The 20,540-nt window shown below is 35.2% G+C and overlaps 1 protein-coding gene across 1 annotated transcript; it reads right to left on the bottom strand.

Annotated features, from left to right (window-relative positions):
* Positions 1-125: 125 nt before the first annotated feature.
* Positions 126-18,958, bottom strand: LOC110457789 (neuronal acetylcholine receptor subunit beta-4-like). The gene is made up of 8 exons (XM_021509191.1): positions 18,891-18,958; positions 17,203-17,302; positions 9,297-9,460; positions 6,430-6,474; positions 5,954-6,066; positions 2,507-3,042; positions 1,750-1,980; positions 126-433 (listed from the first exon to the last, which is right to left on the bottom strand). Exons 2-8 carry the CDS (start codon positions 17,252-17,254, stop codon positions 222-224), a joined length of 1,353 nt encoding a protein of 450 aa, XP_021364866.1. The 5' UTR covers positions 17,255-17,302; positions 18,891-18,958; the 3' UTR covers positions 126-221.
* Between the last annotated feature and the right edge of the window lie 1,582 nt (positions 18,959-20,540).

The following is a 20,540-nucleotide window of genomic DNA, read 5'->3' as shown; positions in this document are numbered from 1 at the left end:
ATCATTCATCGATTTCATTTCAAAAGTAATCAAACTTGTAGCATAAAGTCAACGAAGCTTGATTTCACGCATTGCGTATAATATCAAAATACAATTTTCATATAATACAAAATGCATCCGAAAGTCGCAAAAAATGCATATATCAGCACATGCAGTATCAGCATTATAACGTTATCTGAGACGAAACGCAGAGATTGGGGTAGTACTCCTCGGCTGCTCCACTAGATATTGGCGAACTCGTTCGATAGAATGCCAAAGAAGACGATGGAGGTGAGGACAATGACCCACATAAACACATTGAAGAACATAGCGTCCAGGACCTGGGAAACTATCTGCCAGGACAGTTGATGATCGTTGCTTTCCAATGAGGCCGAATCGTAATCCTCAACAACAGACATGGACTTTTCATTGACGTCCACCTTGATCTTGGAGACTATAAAACAGAGATAACATGTGTAAGATTATTCTCTAAATTGTGGATGTGCATGTTCTCATGGCGTTTACATAGAAATTCATTGACTAAAAGGGTTGTTTAGGAAAGGAATGTTATCAAGAAAAAACAGCGCGAAAACGTCCACGTTTCGATTAGACAAAACCATTGGTATGTGTAAAATCGTATCAAATTACTGCATAAACATTATGCTTAATATTATATGGGCCAAAGAGGTAATATCAAGGGTAACTGCCCTATTAACACTAGATCCTTGTAAATGTATGTTTGTAGGAAACGAATTACTTAAAATTGGTATATGAGGCAAGGAAGTTATTCCAATAGTGTAGACAATATGAATTTGCTCCGACAATTGGCAACCTCAAATTGTCTTCACTATTGGAATGACTTCCTTGCCACTTTGCTGCTAATTAGATATATTAAAATTCCCTTTCATCAAGAATACAGAATAAGAATGCATGGTACCATACTAATGATTTACGAATGACAAAATAGATATTGCTATATATGAAAGATTCATGAACTTTGTGAAGGTACGAGGGCTAGCAAAGGATAATGTTGAAAGAGAAGGGAGATATTCACCAGCAAATATGAGAATAACATGCGTTAACCACTTTTGGCATGAGAACAATTATTTCAATGAGAATTCGGAAACCACTCAATGTGCTAAATGATATTGAAACAATTTCACCTATTTGTATTCTTTTACCAAATTACGCAATGTTGGAAAAACGCTAGAGCTGAACTTTAAGTTAAGTTTTTTAATATCATTAATAAAATATGAGAATTGTTTTGGTAATACTACACATATGATAAGTGTTATGAAATACTTGTGTATCTAGAGATTTGTTATTGATCAAAATAATTTATTTAATATTTTATTTGGCTCATGAAAAAGTAACAATAAAACAACACACTTATCTTTATGATGTTTCATGCTAGGCTGATTGGCATATTGTGATGTTGCTTGTTATAAGTGCCTAAACTTGGCATCAAATTGTAAATAATTGTCATCGGGATTATTCTTCTATTTGGCAATTATTTGTTGCGGTCAAGGTAGAATAAAATGTAGGCCGAAGTGTCAAATCACGAGGACATTCCAAACAAAAAGACGACATAAAAAGAACAACCATGGGAATTAAAAAGAGTTAAAAAGACACCAAAAGTAGAGATATACATTTGTAGACTCTTAAATTTCCCAAATGAAGAGTTGATTGATTTTCATTTTAACTGTTATCAATGCTAAACCATTTTATTTTTGATATCTCAATACACTTATAAAATAGAACCATTCATACCAGACACAACGTTGATAGTCTTCGTTTGTTTGGGTTCCACCTTCTTTTTACAGCACCCACTAGGACTACAGCTTCCTTTCCAGAAACCCATTGGCATGAAGACGGATATGGTGACACGCCTTAACCAGTTTGGAATGTACTCCTCGTCCGGCCGTGAATGGACGTTGATCACCATTATGGTACACAGGACAGACAGAGTACCGTACGTGAGGATAAGGCTTAGATAGATAGCTGTATAATAGACAGACGTCATGTGTAGTACTTCATTAAATATATATCAATGAAAAAAAGTCAAAATATGTACAAAATAGAACAATGTAAATAAATTTCTAGAAAGTATAATCATATCAAGATGACCATAAACAATGATAAACTCTGAAGAATTTAGCATAAAAATAAATGACTAAAACGAATATTATAATTGTAACGAAATTTATATTAATTTAATCAAGAGTACATACGTCGCACTTAATATTTTCTTATCTTATATCTGTTTCATTTAATGACTACACAATTACTTGTAAAATGACACTGCACAACTTTCCCCATACTCCTTATGGGTTTGGTTTTTACATTCAAACTTACTGATTAAGTTGGAGCTAGCTTAAAAGTCATCTATTTCAGCAGCATGAGTACATGAATTATATTAATTAATTCAGTTAATGCATTCCAAGAGAATATTTATTTTGTTTATGTATGTCCTTTTCCATGTGTTAAACTCACTCGAAGGACAGATTGTGTGCCCTGGAATACTCACACAAAAAGCAAACGGAGACTGAAGTGCTAGGGATGTTGTCCGAAATCAAGGTCAGATACACTGCATACGCCAGCAGGACGGTCAACGCAAACCCAATCTTCTCTCCGGATTCTACAGGTAGTTTGAAAACCATGGCGCTAAGCACCGCCATCAGGGCTACCGGAAATAGTGTGTTTAATACATGAAACAGTGGTCGGCGCCTCAGTTTGATGGAAAATTTGACGTTAGAAAAACTATTGTCACCTTTTGAACGACTTCCAGATGAGCTACCAGACGTAGCTATCAACTCCCATTCCCCATTTGCTGTGTATGTATCAAGATCAACAGGTTCAGTATCAAAGACGAGGTCGATTTCATTGCTGGTGTATGCCCAAGACGTGAGAGACACACTGCAAGTCTGGATGTCGAGAGGATAGTACATAATGTCTGACTCACATGATACAGTGTAGATGTCGGCAGGTGACCAATGAATGGCACCAATGTTCCGTATCCTCATAGGGGTGTGAACGTCACTAATAATGGATATTCCATGCACCCTGCAAAACGAAGAAATATTGGTGACGTCAAACACAAGAAATTATCAAGCAAGTTTGTAAAACTTATACTTATCACATTTGTTGGCCCGCATTTTAGCGCGCATGGGGTTCTTAATGTGGGAGGAAACTGAAGTACCAGAAGAAAACCCACGTGGTTGGGCAGGTGACCCATTACATTTTCATGTCTTATCGGGGAATCGATCCCCGGCCGCCGTGGTGAAAGGCAAGCGCGCTATCCACTGCGCCACTCGATTACCCAGGAAATTGTACTGATGATGTGACAAATTTAGAACAAAGTTTACATTGTTGTAAAGGAAGATTATTTACGTTCCGAACGATTACTGACCTTAGCTGCTGTACATGTACATACATGATGGACAATAATATAGTTATATACCATGCGCAATATAGTAATAGGAAGGATAAGATAATATCTAGACCTTGCTGCAATATATCTCATCTTTTATTGTCCCGTGTTATTCATGTCTTTTGATTTTTAACATTATTTTTGCCGTAAATCAATGTTATTCATCAATTTATATCGGCAAATTACATTACATCCGTGCATTTTCATGGTATTATAATCATTTGTCGATAACATATCACGAACGTTGCATACTGACATAATTGTAATTGTATATACATATATAAGGCAGCTAAGCAATTAGCTTAATTTATGCTCGTAACGTCATAACAAGTTCTGTAGATTTACTGTTATTTTAATATAATTTTTGGAGCTTGAATTGTTTGCGCAATTAACGGTTCAGTGATTGGCTGCCGATGACAGCGTCAGGGTTTCTGAGGCTGGTCACTGATTGGTCAAGGGGTCAGAGGTGACGCTATCTCACTCTGGGACATATCCCCGTATCAGGCAGCCACTGTATTTGTACGCTCATCAAGCTCTCATGATTTTTTTTATTTCTTTTTATACATGTCTTGGTCGATACCGAGACGTATCGACGTTGATAAGGTGACCGAACCATTCGGATACAGTTTCTGGACAGTGGCATCAAGCTTCTTTGGACAAAGACGGTTTTCAACCCACGAACAGGATTCTGAGGGTTCGTCGATCAGAGATGAGACAAAATTGAGTATACGTTTTGTTTGTTTGATGTGTAACTAATTATGGCTGTTCTTCGCACTAGAGTATTACTTTTAGGACACAGTCTTCTTAGGCGACTTTGTCACGAGGTTTTATATGACATTTTCCTGAAAGTTTTGGCTTAGGCATAGACGTATATCGTTACAGGCTTATGTGTTGGAGGGTCAATATATAGCACGCCTCGAGCCCTGCCGTTTTCCGGAGGTTCACGACAGGTTTTGTTTTGAAGATCCAGCTCTACGTTGTATTAATTCAGATGGGTTGTAACAGTTGTTGTGACTCTCGATTTTCTCTTTCTGTGTTTGCTGATACTATATATAACTCCGCTGTCGCACTTTGCAAGAAATATGGGGTCAGTGTTTATATTTGTAAATTATTATTTTAGCCGACCAACACCCCGTCGAGTTGAACAAGGTCTTGGGGTAGATTGTTCTCGGAGTCGAGAGGATTCGATGTCTATTTGTGGGGGAAGACATTCATGAGTAGTCCTCATGAAGGTCTTTGTGGCGTTTTTTGGCAACCCCACTTCGGCTAGCTGTTATAGTTTGTAGTAGTGGTTGCCATGCGTGTGTGGTGGCAGCTACTGGGTTATTCAATTTTTCATATAATTTTCCATATATTATTGATTTTATGCTAAGAGCCCTATTGTAGCTCTATTGATATTTATAAATTCAATGTCACCAATCTGGTGGCCATTTTCATTCATATTGTTGTCCCAGGTTTGCTTGTTATCAGTGCAGGGGCATAAATATAATTAACAGATATGAAAACTGTTGTACAACTAATAACCATTCCAACATCTTAAAATAGAATCACAATATGCTTCCTTATATGGAATTACATTATGTGTCCTAAAAGGATTGCATCATGTGATAATTCAAGAGTTGTATATAAGAGATTTTGCAGTCATATTGTTTAATTGAATGTAATATGGAATACATTGTTATGCCATTTTAATGAGTTATTCAAGAAATCAATTTGTAGATGGTTGCTTACAATGCCTGCTGATGGGAAGCGAGCACGTGTTTAATAAAGGAACTATAAAAAATTATGCTCACATTACTTCAATTAATACGCTCTTGATTTGTAATTTGTATTAGCTCCTAAGTCTTGTTTTACTTTACGTCATGAAGATAATAACGTCAAACTCATGAGTATGCGAACCAATGGTTTCACTGGATGTTAACGTTATATATATCAATAAAACGTTTTTTTGATTGAATCAACAAAAAAGGTAAATATTGCCATGAAGACTTCTTTTAAATAAAATCATTGACTTAGGAATGCGATGTGGTAATACCTTGGCCTCGGGTTACAGTGATATTCTCGCGGCGACCCGAGGTACTGTCACACTTTAATGAATAAAGTATCTATATAAGAACTGTTGCTAAATAATTGCTTGTTTTGTTGTTTACATTGGAATGTGTTTTGTTATACGAAATATGCGAAAGTATGAAGGAAATTACGCTTCATGAAGATATTGACAAATAACGGAACTAAAAATCCTGACTAGGAATACGTGGTAAGGAAGATCCCATTTAAACAAAACTAGTAATACAATGCAATAAGCCAAACAAAGTCAATATATTCATCGGTGTAATTCAAGGTCAATAGTGTGAAAACCCATTAACGAAATGTTTAGAAACATAGCAAAGTGGTTGAAAAACCTTTAAAACTTTCCAAAACGTTACAAAGTAGAATGTTTAGATATAATATTTAATTAACTCTTAAACAAGTACTTTACGTAAACTGGACCTCACGTTATATTCCTAAATTATCTGTTGTAATCTGATAAAGTTTTACACTCACGCGTTGTCAATAAGTAGCGAAGGGCGCCAGACGTATGTCTCTGTGCTGAACAAGAAATTGATAGGGTCGTAATCTGACAACTCATCCCATGCAAGGCGCTCGTCCTTCCATTTCTGTGGAATATAATGTTTTTCCCCTCATTAATCACTTTTAATATTTTGTTATAAAATTGAATGAAAAGAAATCCTGCAAAAGCATAATTTTCAGTACTTGGTCCATACAACAATTCACAAACAACGGGTAATTATAATGTACTTTAAAAAAATGCAGTATTTGTAACATTCACCTTTTTGTCTCTTATTATATAGGAAATATAAAAACCCCTAAGTTAGTGTATGCAAATATGAAAACGAAAAATACATTAAACATTTTACAAAGTCTTCCTCGCAAATCACACCACATTCTGAAATGATGTTTTGATACAGATTTCCTTTTATCATGTAAATATTGCAAACAAAGCTGAAATATGGACTTACAAGTGAAAGATAACCGGTCATCGACAGGGTTTGGTCTTTGATACTCTGAAAGAAATACAAAATGATTTTATCAAAAACTGTTACATGTTATGCATTCGTTAACACCCGATATATGCATGCTATTAAACACAAGAATAGCAGCAAACTGAATGTACATAACAATAACATTTGTTCGACGTACCAATCAAATCAAAAGAGTTCCTTTCAAAATCTCACTGTTTCAGCTTGTGCTCAACTCGCAGATTGCAATTGACGGCAGTTATGCAACTTTTTTTCTTCATCGTTATGAAATATTCTGTAACCACTTAAAAATGATTTGTTTTCCCTTTAATGAACTCATTAATTATTAGCTAGATAAATATTAGCTTGATATTGTTTTTTTGTGGAACCTCTAAATCATAAGCTCAACCAGAGTGATCTTTCCTAATTTACTAATTGATTTCAATTCATATGAATATAACACACTATATTTCTGAAAAATATTTTCAGGTTGGTTAGTATGATTTTGCAAAGTTCTTTTAACACAACCAATAAGAGTTCCTATGTGACGTTTCGATGACAAGAACGGTATGTACACTGTCACCTTCATCAGAAAAATGACCAGTTAAGCGTATGCACACAAAGCGTAGCTGAATCGAATCATTTCGATATATATATATATATCTTCTTCCTAAAATTCACAAACCTGGGAACCCTGGTAGACCCACCATTAACTCGATCAACCACCCGACGGAGAAATTTTCCCAGTTTGTTGACTTCCACCTCCGACCATTCGTAGAACATTTACCATCTTTATTAAAAGACACCACAGACTATTTAAACAAAACACCTGCTAAGAACTTACAAGAAGGTACCTTGTTAGTTACGATGGACGTCGTTTCCCTCTACACTAATATACCGCATGACGGCGGCATTGCAGCCTGTCGCGAGGCATGGGAACGGCGCAGTACCAAACACCCATCGACTGATAGCCTGGTGGATTTACTGAGACTTGTCCTCACACTTAACAACTTTATATTCAATGAGGATAACTACATACAAGTTAGCGGTATAGCCATGGGTACTAAGATGGCCCTTCATATGCCAATGTTTTTATGGGACATCTTGAAGCCCAACCTTTTACATCTGCTCCAATTAAGCCATTTAACTGGTTAAGATACGATGACGTTGAAATCAAATGGAAATCGGGTCGGGACTCCCTTGACGAGTTTATTGAGTACGCTAACGCGTTCCACGCCACAATCAAATTCACAGCGGATATCTCGACGGAGAGCAACACATTTTTGACACCAGTACCACTCTGATTGATGGTAATATTAGTACGGACCTCCACTGTAAACCTACTGACACACACCAGTATCTCCTCCCATCCAGTTGTCACCCCTCGCACACCACGAGAAGCATATCCTACTCCCAAGCTCTGCGCATCAGGCGTATTATTTCGGATGACATCATCTTTGAACGCAGATGTTCAGAGTTAAAGTCCCATCTTCTTGGCAGAGGATACAAATCTACTTTGATAGATCGGGAATTAGACAAAGTGAGGGTACTGGACAGGGCAAGTCTGCTTGTATACAAAGTCAGGCCCCATACACAAAGGGTACCTTGTTTTGGATCACCAATCTGCAAACCCGCTACCCTCGAGGTATGAACGAACGATAGGCGGTTGCCATCCGCTCGTTTTCCTTCCAGGGGGCATTTGACCTAATGATTCATTACTGCACAGTTGGTTTGTTATCTCGCCTGCCTGCTGCTTTATGTCAGTTTGTGTGACCAACAGCTGTTGTCAGATTTATTTTGCAGATTTATACAGTATCTTAGCCATTTCATCTACTTATTCCTCCTGTACGCACTTATTTGATAATTACATGCATAATTCCTGCAAACCAATAGAGGCATATGCATTATTTCTGCAAACCAAAAGAGGCGACTAAGTGCGACCCCCTGCTGTGACTTAGATCCATCGCAGTATTGAGAGGCGACTAATGAGACATTTCGTAGCAGTTGGAGATTTTTCACATTTACCGGGCCAGATTTCCAAATGCACAGGTTCCACGATTTTGATATCTCTCGTTGACTCACTTTATATGACTGTATCTTGCGCACGAATAGGTCCTCTACATCAGCGTTCCTTGTCCGCGATGCTCTCCGCTTAATTGCTGCCCTCGGTTGTCTATAGCCGAGGGGACTTGGTTTTATATAATAGCTATATTTTGAATTATAGTATATCAATTCTATCTTCTTGTAATATGATGTATATTTACATGTAACTGTTCTGTTTCACTGTGTCTTGAAAAAGGAGGCGGATCGCTCCGAAAATTTGACAACCTAAACTTGTCCACACTGTTGGAATCACTTCTTTGCCCCATATATATAACAACTACTATTGTACATAAGCTTACGTAGCCGAATCGACATCAATTTTGTGGACAACTCGTACACATTTTACACCTTGTGTGCATACGCGTCACTGGTCAATTGTCTAATGAAAGTGACAGTGTTCATACCGTACTAGTTATCGAAACGTCACATAGAAACTCTTACTGGTTGTGTAAAAATAACAATTTATAATTACACACTATAAGATAAAGGAAATATACCATACAGTAATATGAAGGATGAAATATGTTGGTAGTGTTTGATTAAGACATTTCCCTTTCTCTTTATAATGGTATTGCAAATATAATTTTCGTGTGAATAAATTTAAACAGTTACAGACAATGTTTAATTAACTATAAAATTGTAATGTTGATTGGAACAACATAATGCCACGTCAATGCCCAACCAAGGTTACAATGGCGCGGCTTAAATGATAGAGTATATAGCATTAAGCCTGAGTACACACGGTACATAGGGAAACTACTGACCATGTCGTTGATTGTGAGTATACTGAGGGATACATTGATCATCACTTTCTCCTCGGGACGCTGTAGTACGCTGTAGTTACGAAACAGCTCGGTTCTCAGTTGTGTTTCTAGTTCTTTGGAATAGGGTATATCGGGCGGTCGAAAGCCATTTACAACTGCAATATCTACGAACAAGCGATAACAGATTTAAGACAATTTGTAAGTTTTTTCAGTTCTTTTCGGCCAGATAAATTTACTGGATTTGGAAATGGAAGTTTCAATAACTAATTTGTTTTGCTAAAATATAACTCCTTAACATCAATTGACAAGAACAACATTATAACTCAACATTAATACCATGTAAACGAGATGATATTAAAACACTCCCCCCCCCCCCCCCCCCCCCCCAACAACAACAACAACAAAACATTCAGTGCTCTGGTATGGTGAACGTTTCCTATACAATATCTTACTGCCGTGATCATGTCTTCTGTCAAATCCAGGAGAATATGATAGTCAGAGATCTAAGACACGACAAAGAAGTCTGTTTATAAAAAAAGTACTGGCTAATTAAAATACTTAGGAAATCAGGTCATAACATCAATCGTAGCATTGGTTTAAACTATTTATTGGTAAACAATTGGCATTATTTAAGATATGTCAATGCTCATTGTATGAAGCTGAAAAAGAGGCGTATGTGTTTTAATTGAATTTGAAAAAGCTTGGGGCTAAATCAAAGGTATGTAGTTCTTAAAATTTTAAGATATCATCAATAGGACTTCGTGCCATCATCTTAATTATTTTCTTTAAAATCCATTTAGTAAAATGAGCTAAACCAGTCCCTGCAGGTAGGGCGTAAGAATTGTACCTGCTGTCCCAATTGATCGTAAGAGGCGACTAAATTTGGCATCTTATCTTTTCTCTTTCTAAACAACTTTCTTCGTGCTAATTTCTTCCCTGACAGTGCCTCACATTTTGGCATTTAGTTGAGCGTTCGCCCCTGTGAGGAAGGCTTTGGAGTTCTGTCCCATGGCCGACACATACCAGAGTCTGTAACAATGGCAGTTTCTTCTCCTGCTTAACGTTCAGAAATTTAGGAGTGGGACGACTGGTTCGCCCGTTGTTAGTATAATGTGACCGGGTGGGGTGTCCTGCTGGGTGTCTTCGGCAGTGTATTTCAGTTCGGTAGCACCATTAAGTTGGCATCAGTTCCGCGCAATCACAAGGAAACAAAAACAAAAAATAACAAAATAAAATAAAGATTACTACATGTAGCAATAGTGCACTGCTAGTACCAAATGAAATACCGGTGGTCTATGGATCTTCTATAAAGTCGACATCATGCGGACAATATTGTTTGTATATACTTTCCTGCTAGATGTGTGATAACTTGTCAATGAAGTACTGCTACAGGAAATGGCATTGCAACAGCGAGGCATCGAACAGTCGAATCATTGTCTCTGCTGTGAACATTACACACACAAACATATATTACCCTTTGGGAGCTCCGTTGCCATGCTTTTGACTCTTATTGCTATACAAATTTCTATGTTGTATGCTCTATATGTATGTTTGGGGCGAATGTTCAAGTGCTGACATATTTGACGTTGAATAACTTAATGAAGGATATGTTAAAATGAAAAAAAATCAATATCTATTACTATTTAAGTAACCATAACATTGTTTTCTGATTTCTGTTTGTATAGCTTGTTACACGTTTGTAACGATCTACAACCACTAAATTAAACCCATCGTTTCGTCGAGATACTACATTGACAAAGCACATTTTAAATGTCAGTATTTCAGACGAGGTTAAATGTATACCACTATAGGCCAGTGGTTTAAGTTTAACGGCACAGTGGTTTTTCAATACGTTCCAGTAAGATGCCAAACGGTCATCATTGCGCTTACTGAGTAATGCAAACAATATACTAATTGATAAAATATATCTATTGATGTAAACTGGAGATTACATCGCGCAGTCATTATCCTGTTTTACAGCTCTTTCGTTATTGCAATTGCTGCTAATGTACTATGCCTATATACACGTCAATGCTTCGTTCTCTCTTTTGTTTGTTGAACAGTACAGATCGAAATGATTAGTTAGAGTAAACGCCACATTATCATGCTATTTTATTATACTCATACTGCTGAATGGATTTATGACAGCATCGTATATCCCATTACCGGCTGTTGTTTAAACATTCCCAATAACATGAATGCTACAATTCGTGTAGGAGTCATATGGTCAAGCGGTCAGGACGGCTACTTTATACAGGACACGCTTCTGTCATCAATTCTTTTGGATTTATTGATTTATTTCCGTATTTTTTGGTGTCTCCTGAATTCCATTGTTATTTATTGTATCAACTCCTTGACACTACTCTTTTGTATTGGCTATCTGACATTTGACTATATTTGGTTGTAATTTTCATCCTCTCAAGCACTTAAGTTCATATGCTAACCGTGACAACAGATAATGTGAGCTCTCCAGGGTTACGCATTAGTGCCATCTCGCTAAAATGCAATAACCAGGACAAAGCAGCATGACCCTAAGACACGTTATTTTGACAATAATCTTACAATAAGATCCAAGCTAGAAGGCGCTTAATAGAAACAATAGAAGAAAGGATAAGACTTCTAGTTGTATGACAATCCAAATACACGTCGCAGTTAATGATACTTATATTTATTTATGTGTTAATCGAAACACAACGGTTTTATTGTCATCTTGCTTGCATGTACCATATAATATTATTAATAGACCCTAAGACAAGTTATATCGACACTCATCTTACAATACGTTCCAAGCTAGATGGCGCTTAAAATAAACAATAGAAGGAAAGATGAGTGTTGCAATGGAAGAAGGATTTTGGTTTGTTTGTCCCTAAATGAGGACACAAGATAAATTTGTGATTTTGCAGGGGATCCCGTATAAAACAATTTTTATAATCAAGCGACGGATACGACATGAACTTTTTCTAAATCGGAGAGGAAAAGATATATCATTTACATCGGTATGTTGATAAAAGATAACTACATGTTGACTCATAGAGGTTCTTGGTACCACCATGATCTACATGCTTATACATGGATATTTATGAACTTATACCCTTTATCAAACCCAAATCCTAAAATTACAGCTACAAACTATTTTTTTGGTCTAGTGAAAAATAAAAGACGATGCTCATATTTTCCTATAGCTTTCACAATTGAGTGTAGGCTAAGTTTAAGGAAGATGACCCATACGCGTTTTGTTCAATATCCTTATATGGGGTTTTAGGAGCAAATCTGTACGCATGTTGACAATAAAACCGTTTTGTTTTGACTTATACATAAATACAAAAATATATCATTAATTACTACGTGTAATGTGTTTGTCATACAATTAGAAGTCTTTATCAAGTATGCAAATTATAAATATGATTTAAAATGTTTTTATTTAAAGAGATGGAAGTGATTTTTCGGATTCTTATTTAGATAATTTCATTGCCTGTTCGCTAATTATGTATTCAATTTTCTGTATCAGTTAATTACTTCAATGTCATTTGGGAAATAAAAAATAAAAATCTTGTAACAAACATCAGAGGTTTGATGTATATTTTATGTCGAGTCATGGTCATTTAAAATAGTTACTGGTTTTTGAATTATAGGTTTCAAAGAATTTGACGCCATCCGACATGAAACCAGTTACATGTATCGCTCTCTCTGTCTCGACCACGTTTTGTCGATGTCCTTGATTGTATTAGTACGATTTACGTGATGGTCGTCAAAATAAATGAACTGCTTAGACTGTATGGGAAAGGTATTCAATCATATAACTTATGACTGATCTATTTCGAATTACATGCTTTAAATTCTTGTGGAATTTTACACTCAATCTCTTATACAAAATATTACTTCACTTTATGTGTACCAGTTTTCTCGTTGTAAATTTAACAGATATATTCTCTTGGGTGGCTATGAGTCTGGTCGCTTCTCTGGATTCCTCCAGAGTCAAGCTTCCTTAATACGATTTGTTGAAAAGAGTTCATGTTACAATTAGTAGGATTGTTATAGAGTGAGTAGCCCCTGATCCGCCACATATGTGAATTTGGCTACTACTTGTTCATTGATTGCACATACATAGTTATCTTGATTCAAGCTATAATCAGGTTAACTGTTAACTCATTGTGTGAAGTTATGTAAAAATAGCAGGTCGGCATACAACATACACCCTTATGTGATTGTAGCACTGTTTTATGATCGCCACCAGAAGTTCAGGAAAAGATTCATTTCTTTCTGTTATATCTAGGTCGATGATTCTATATATGCTCATTACAGTGCCAATCGTGTGATATGCATGTCGATTGTTTTGATTATGTTTACTAGTATGCCTTGTGGTAATGTTGTCACTACCTCAATCCTCGATGTGAGGACGTGACATTACTTGGATGCGGCTTAGATCTACAAGGCGAGTATCATCGAGGAGGCAGAAGACGCTTACTCTTCCGGAATACCTGGTCTTATTCCCCTCGTTCTTTTCCAAGGGTCTCCATGTAAATATTTCATTTGTTTAAATTTTTCCTTATTTTGATCGATGTTTAGTTTATATTAGGGTTTTGATGACACTTTTCTTTAAGAAAACAAGATATTGTCATTCATCAAGCTATTCTAATAATAACCACTTATACTAATTATTGTTTAATGTTAGGTGTTTGAACAGAGAAACTATTGTCCTGATTCTTGGAAACCTTCTGACAATTCCATGCATTCGTTGAGTCAATTATTGTAAAGGGATATAACGTTAATTAAACTCAAATATTCCTTGTTTACACATCGCATGTTGACAATAACGTTAGGATTTGTGTGAATTGAAATCGATCTTGAGTGTTTAAAGTGGAATATGTTATTTCCTGTTGTGGCATTTTATCAATATGTAATTGTAAAAGGGGTTCGTAAATGTCAGTTGTGGTTGTGTTTGTATTGACTATGCGTAACGGAAAGGTAAGAAGCTGACTAATATGGGATTTGAAAAAGACCCGCCCTATATACCATACATGGACGAACCAGGTGCCACTAGTTAGCTTACAGCTTGTCTGGAAAGGGATTTTGTAGCATATAAAGATAAAATGTGATTGGTTTATAATATCAGCAACGGTACTTTACTTACACGTTTTAATGCATTACAACAACAAATACATGTCAATACTTTTTTTAAGTTAGAAATAAAGTTAAAGGTTTACCAAACAACTTTTGCATGTGTGTTTGATGTAGTATTAGAGCACGTAGACATGGAACGCATACACTTACATTCATTTTTGTTTTGTCATAATCGCGAACGTAGATCTCATGAAAGTAAAGTACCAGGCAGTATAGTTAAATTGTATACTCGCATGGATACGTAAACATCCAATATATATCTAGTGTCAATCGAACAGTCACTGTCACGAACAAATGTGATAACATGATAGTTAAAAATATTTGTTTCATTGAAATATTGTTTTAGTTGTCGGCTGAAATCGGGATACGAAAATGAAAACGGCCCCCCCTCACTTCATGATATTTTTTTCCATTTCACTTACAATCAGTAACATGCAAGTCTATTTGTGTGGAATTAGCAAATATTTTCCTTTTTAATGTGTATTGAAATACCGTTCTGAGGCAATATTTGTCTACTTCGTTCAACAACGATTAAAATAAGTTTATGCAACATCTTTACAAATAGTTAAACAGTTGAGACTTGAAGTTATTGCCCAAAACCCAAGCACAAACACATTTTGCTTCATATTCTATGGATATATTTCAGAAATGAAACAGGTTCTCAAATCTGCACTCATCGCCAGCTTCAAATTATACGTGAATTCGAAAAAGAAAAGAATTCTGAAAGGCTCGCTCAAGTTGGTGATATTCAATTCAACTAGGCTTCACAGCATTGGTTTTGCGTTTGTTTTAAAACACAATTTTCATGATACGGAACTGAATTTGTTTGGATTTATTGACGGTCTCAGTTGACATGTAGATGATTAATTGGATGGTTTATTATGAAAATATTGTCCCGCAACCCTGAAGTTATATTTTTGTTAAAAAACTGCTAAACAAATATTCATGTTTTTTGAACTATTCAATAAATGTCATATCAGCACGATTATTACTACAGAAAGATAAAACTTCAGAATTTAGAAATTTCATAAAAAAGCTAATATCGTATATGATACACATACATTTTTTTACCTTATAAACATCGTCAGTTGTCGGTCCAGGTTACTAGCCTAAGGTATAAACGTATGGAAAATACAGTAAAATGCTGTTGAAAACTTTAATCCTTTCAACAACATTTTTTCTTCCAACACTGGGGACAAAAGAAACGCACCAGTACACCATACTACATGTGCTAGTTGGGGAATTAAATTTCCGTGATTCAGGCTTGAATGTATAACTTCTCTTTTTATGATGAGAACATTACTGACGTCTGTATTTGTCTATTGATCATTTTAACCATATATGCAGATAATATATACATATCTAAAGGGCGTGTCAGAATGGGTACACGTAATAGAACATGATATCGGATAAGTCGTGCCACTGTGACGTCCCATATTCACTAGCCTGATATAGATGGGGCTTTCCATGGCCTGAGTACCGAGAGAGACGGGGTATCGGTCACTACACTGACCGTAAAATATGAAATTATTAAAAATCGTGGCCAAAATCCTTTAACTGTTAAATCTGAATTTCAAGTTAAAAAAACCCCAAACAAATCGAAAACAAAAAATCCTGCACTCCTTAAAATTTGTACAAATATTCACTGTTTCTTTGGTTTTGTATTAAATAAGTCTTCTAAAGAGTCTTATATGATTGTATTTTTATCTATTGATGCATAACGATCGTTTTTAAAGATACGTGCAGTTTTATTGTATCTTATATATACACATTCCGGGAAAGAATAGGCCTGCTGTATCTCACTGCATGATCTTATTAGGCGACTTATGCAATGTTTACTGCATTTCTACTTTGTCCTCTTCATAAAGGACATTGAAAAAATCGAAAGCAAAATCGATCTGTTACATCGGTTTGAACAGTGGTGGCATAAATGTATCAAAAGTGATTTACCTTTCAACCTCTACCATAGTCAAAGTGAAATAAATGTTATAGACAGTGACGCATGTAATATTGGGCTACATTAATCGCTAATGGCAATTATGTACAGACGCAATTATTTTAAAACATTATTGGAACCAACATATACTCAAGTGAATACTTTTTAACGAATGGTTTGGCACATAATAGAATGTTTGTTTTATGCTAAAAGATCACATGAAAATCACAGATAAGCGACAAACCTCAGGGGAAATAAGACATCGTAATATACTATATCGCAGAATATACAAAAAAGGCCGATTGCACGAATGAATGGCTTACTAATGAAACATGATACGTTCGTTATTTTATCTATTTATTCAGTCATAAAACATTGTATTTTTTTCAGTTTTTAACATAATTCTGAGTAATTGCTAATATATTTCCTTTACTTATACCACTACAAGTGTATAAAAGGACCATCGTTACGTAAAGCAACACCGACTACATATTTAAAACCATACACTGATGGTTATCATGTTTTTCACACAATATCACTTTTAAAGTACAGAAGAGATTTTAGTTTTAAGACAGGTTCCAATGTTAATATCTCTGCATTTCTGCTTTGTCCTCTACAATAAATGTACTCTTACGTCATATATGTATATATATATATATATTATTATTTATTTTCAATTTGAAGATTTTATTTTCCATTTTTTTTTTACAAGGCAAGACAAAACATATATGACATTGTTCAGAAGTACATGGTTGCTTAGTGCATGCTTGTTCATACATTTATACATGATAAATGGACAGAAAGGCTTTATCGAGATTACTTGTGGTATGTGTGTGTTTGTGTACTTACTGGCTAATAGTGTACTTTGGAGGATTATCTTCAGCGGTCCCCGCACCATCATCGTCACGGTGTGGAGGTGAGCTCTATTGAAAGGCAGTGTAGCGATGAGCTATGTCCATCAGGTAATGTTAAACGATGTATCAATTAATGGTTATTGATTTCTATCTCTGAGTGTAAGTAAATAAAAGTTACTTTCATGAAGCAATACAATGTCAATAATAAAGTGATTAAAACGTTCATCACTTATTCCTCAGAGCTTGGCATGAAGCAATTACTTTCAATGCTACTTCTGCACTTCTAAGAGCTAAACAAAGACAAAAAATAGTGTGCACTCCGGGTACAATTATTAAATATGCCATTCCGTTCCTGCTACCATATTCATCCTCCTTTATATAATACATTGAATCTGTCTCATGAAAATAGGATTACTTGTATAACTATAGCAGGATGTATCTTTTCCAATTAATATGTTAGTTTGATTTAAATGATATACATTGATAACTTCCCTGCCTATTTGTCTTTTCGAAATAATTCACACGCCATGATAAGCAAGTGACACATCACACAATATTATCCCATCTCTACGTATGTAAGATACAAATTTCCCAAACAGAAAATTCATGTTGGATACAAGTATACCATCATTTGGGGTATATGTATCCAACATGGATGCACTCAGTGACCTTTATTGTTATGACGTCACAATCAGATAACCGCATTTCATCATAAAGTCAAAATCGCAATCAAAAGCCTATCAAGATTTCATTGGCTTACTTTGATAATATAAGTTATTTCACAAGCTTACCCTGGAGATCCTGAAATAATCTTTGGATATGATATATACTTTGTTATATACCGGACTGTGTTTTGCTCTTTCTAAAAGTGACCATTGTTTGTGAATGCGTTATCTAGACATTTTCCTATAATAAATGTTGCAATCGGATCGTGCAAGTCGTTTTTAACAAAACAAAAATCGGTAAAGAGGTGGGAGATAAGAGTCAATCATTATAAAGGTAGATAGTGTACGTGGGATATGGAAATTCTACCTCCCCGTGCAGAATTTGCCATGGAATGGTAGCAAAGCCTCGGTTCTAACCAAAGTTCTACAGCCAAGAATATCCATATCCCATATGATACCGTTAATTCGAGATCATGATACAAGATGCATACTGTAAATTCGAGATTGAGATATAAGATGCATACCGTCAATTCAAGATTGTGATAAAAATGTTTACCGTATATCATAAATTCGAGATTAAGATAAAAAGATGTATACCGTGAAAGTATGCATAGCAAAAATTAGATTTAGATGAAAGATGTTTGCCCTTAATTCGGGAATGAGATAGAGGGTGTATACCGTTGGTTTAAGATTGATATAAAGTATATATACCGTTATTTCGAGTTTGATATAAAGGATGAAAACCATAAATTTGGGAACATTATAAAAGATAAGTACAGTGCATTCGGGATCAGGATTATAATAATTCCCTCTTGGTAAGATTACACTGATTTGACAATCCAATAACGCATGCAACATTAAAATATTCCTTTTACGATTAACGTGTATTCTCCTATCGGCTAACAACATTTGTCTCTATAGTTTGCATTAAACCAATTTTTTTAAGTGTCAGAAAAAAACGCTGTAGTAAAATTAATTAAAACATACATTGTACGAGATATTAAAGTGAACGACTTACCTGGCTGCGGTGGTGTCGGAGGCTGAACACCGATGCTGTTTAAATGAAGTGGATTTGCTGCTGACTGTTGATATCCCACAAGCCTATCGAATGGTTTCAGTCAACACACAATCACAATACATGATAATGCGCCTTCTCTGGCTTAATTAAAATTTTTGTGTCAATGAAGATTAAGATTAAACATTCTTTATACGTTATTGCCGACGGCCTGAAATTAGGTATATATATATTCAAATTGAAAATTCACTTTTTATATACACTTTTAGACCAAAGTTTGGTTCGTTCACACAACGGAATAGATCAATCCTTCAGATTAAATCAGAATGTCTATATCGGTTAAAAGCATCAATCAAGTAATTAATAAACATATGATTCATGTCCTTAATATACAAATGTAACGAGATAAAACAACTTTAGTACATACGATAGGGTTGGTGAGGCTGCAATCAATGTTAGGGTCTTGCATTATAATGGAAACGGATATTAACAGTACTTTTGGTTGCTGCGGTGAACATTTCATAAAGCTAACTTCTACCATAAAATACCAAGAGAATACCGAAGTCAACAAAACCATAACTCAAATTAAAAATCGATAAAACTTGGACAAATTATGAATAAAGAAGAATTGTATGGAGATCCTAAAAAAGGACGAAAATTGTAATATAAAGTGTTCGGAAGGGAACATCAACGACAATTGCCATGACAATCTAGGTCAAATCCAAGAAATGTCACGTTCTCAAATCGAGAATAAGGGTACTGACAACATAGCACCAAGGCAAACTGATAAGCATAATCAAAATCATCGACCTGGATATCAAACAAAGAAATACACAGTGGGTAGGAGAGCAGGGGTGTTTACTATTAACTACATATCATGAATGTGTAAATATCTTCCAACGTTGAAACATATGCTCGTAGTGAATGTGAAATATTATTATGATATAATGAATATAAGCTGATAGCCCCAGTTCCTCAGACGTATGCTAGAGTTAACCAGTGACAGGGAAAAAAATAATTATCAATATCACATGATACATGTATCAATACACTGTTATAGATTTAATGAGTCAAATAAAATTGACGTGTTTTGAGGATTTCTTCTGCTTTAAAAGCCCTCTTTCTTACTGGCAACAATTTGAATTTTCACTAAAAACTATTAAAAAATAACCAACCGTTGAGTAACTGGGGCCTGATGATCAATATAATAATACATATTAGATAAGATGGATGTGTGTTTTTGTTTATTTTCAAATTTTATGACAAATACTTTAGTTATTTTCTTTTAGATACATTTCAATTTAAATAAAGGCATTCCTTTTTTTTTAGAATTATGTACTAAGTGAAAGACAAAAAATAGGATATCGAAGCGTAAATGAGATATCTTGTTTTGATACATTTCAAAGTAAAATAAAACCGTTATTGTAGTATTATGTATTGAGTGATAGAAAAAAAATGAATATCGAAAGGTTAACCAATTATATTGGTTTTTAAACATTTTAAAGTTAAAAAATCAAAACGTTTTTAAGCATTATGTATTAAGTGATAAAGAATTGAAATATTGAAACTAAGGCAACGTATGAACAAAGAAACGATTTACCTTGATAACCATGTAAAAGTACCAGGAAAGATAGACCAGGGCCCGTATTCATG

This window comes from Mizuhopecten yessoensis, unplaced genomic scaffold (genome assembly GCF_002113885.1).
Source record: "Mizuhopecten yessoensis strain PY_sf001 unplaced genomic scaffold, ASM211388v2 scaffold9309, whole genome shotgun sequence".
Taxonomy (NCBI): domain Eukaryota; kingdom Metazoa; phylum Mollusca; class Bivalvia; order Pectinida; family Pectinidae; genus Mizuhopecten; species Mizuhopecten yessoensis.
Note: the sequence above shows the minus strand (reverse complement) of the source record. Positions and strands in the feature narration are given on the sequence as shown.

Coding starts and splice junctions, on each gene's coding strand:
- LOC110457789 (XM_021509191.1), bottom strand. CDS start 17,254: ATGATGGTGCGGGGACCGCTGAAGATAATCCTCCAAAGTACACTATTA. Junction 6,475..9,296: donor TACTCACAATCAACGACATG/GTCAGTAGTTTC, acceptor TATTTCTTTCAG/AGTATCAAAGACCAAACCCT. Junction 3,043..5,953: donor TCGCTACTTATTGACAACGC/GTGAGTGTAAAA, acceptor TTCGTTTTGCAG/GGTGCATGGAATATCCATTA.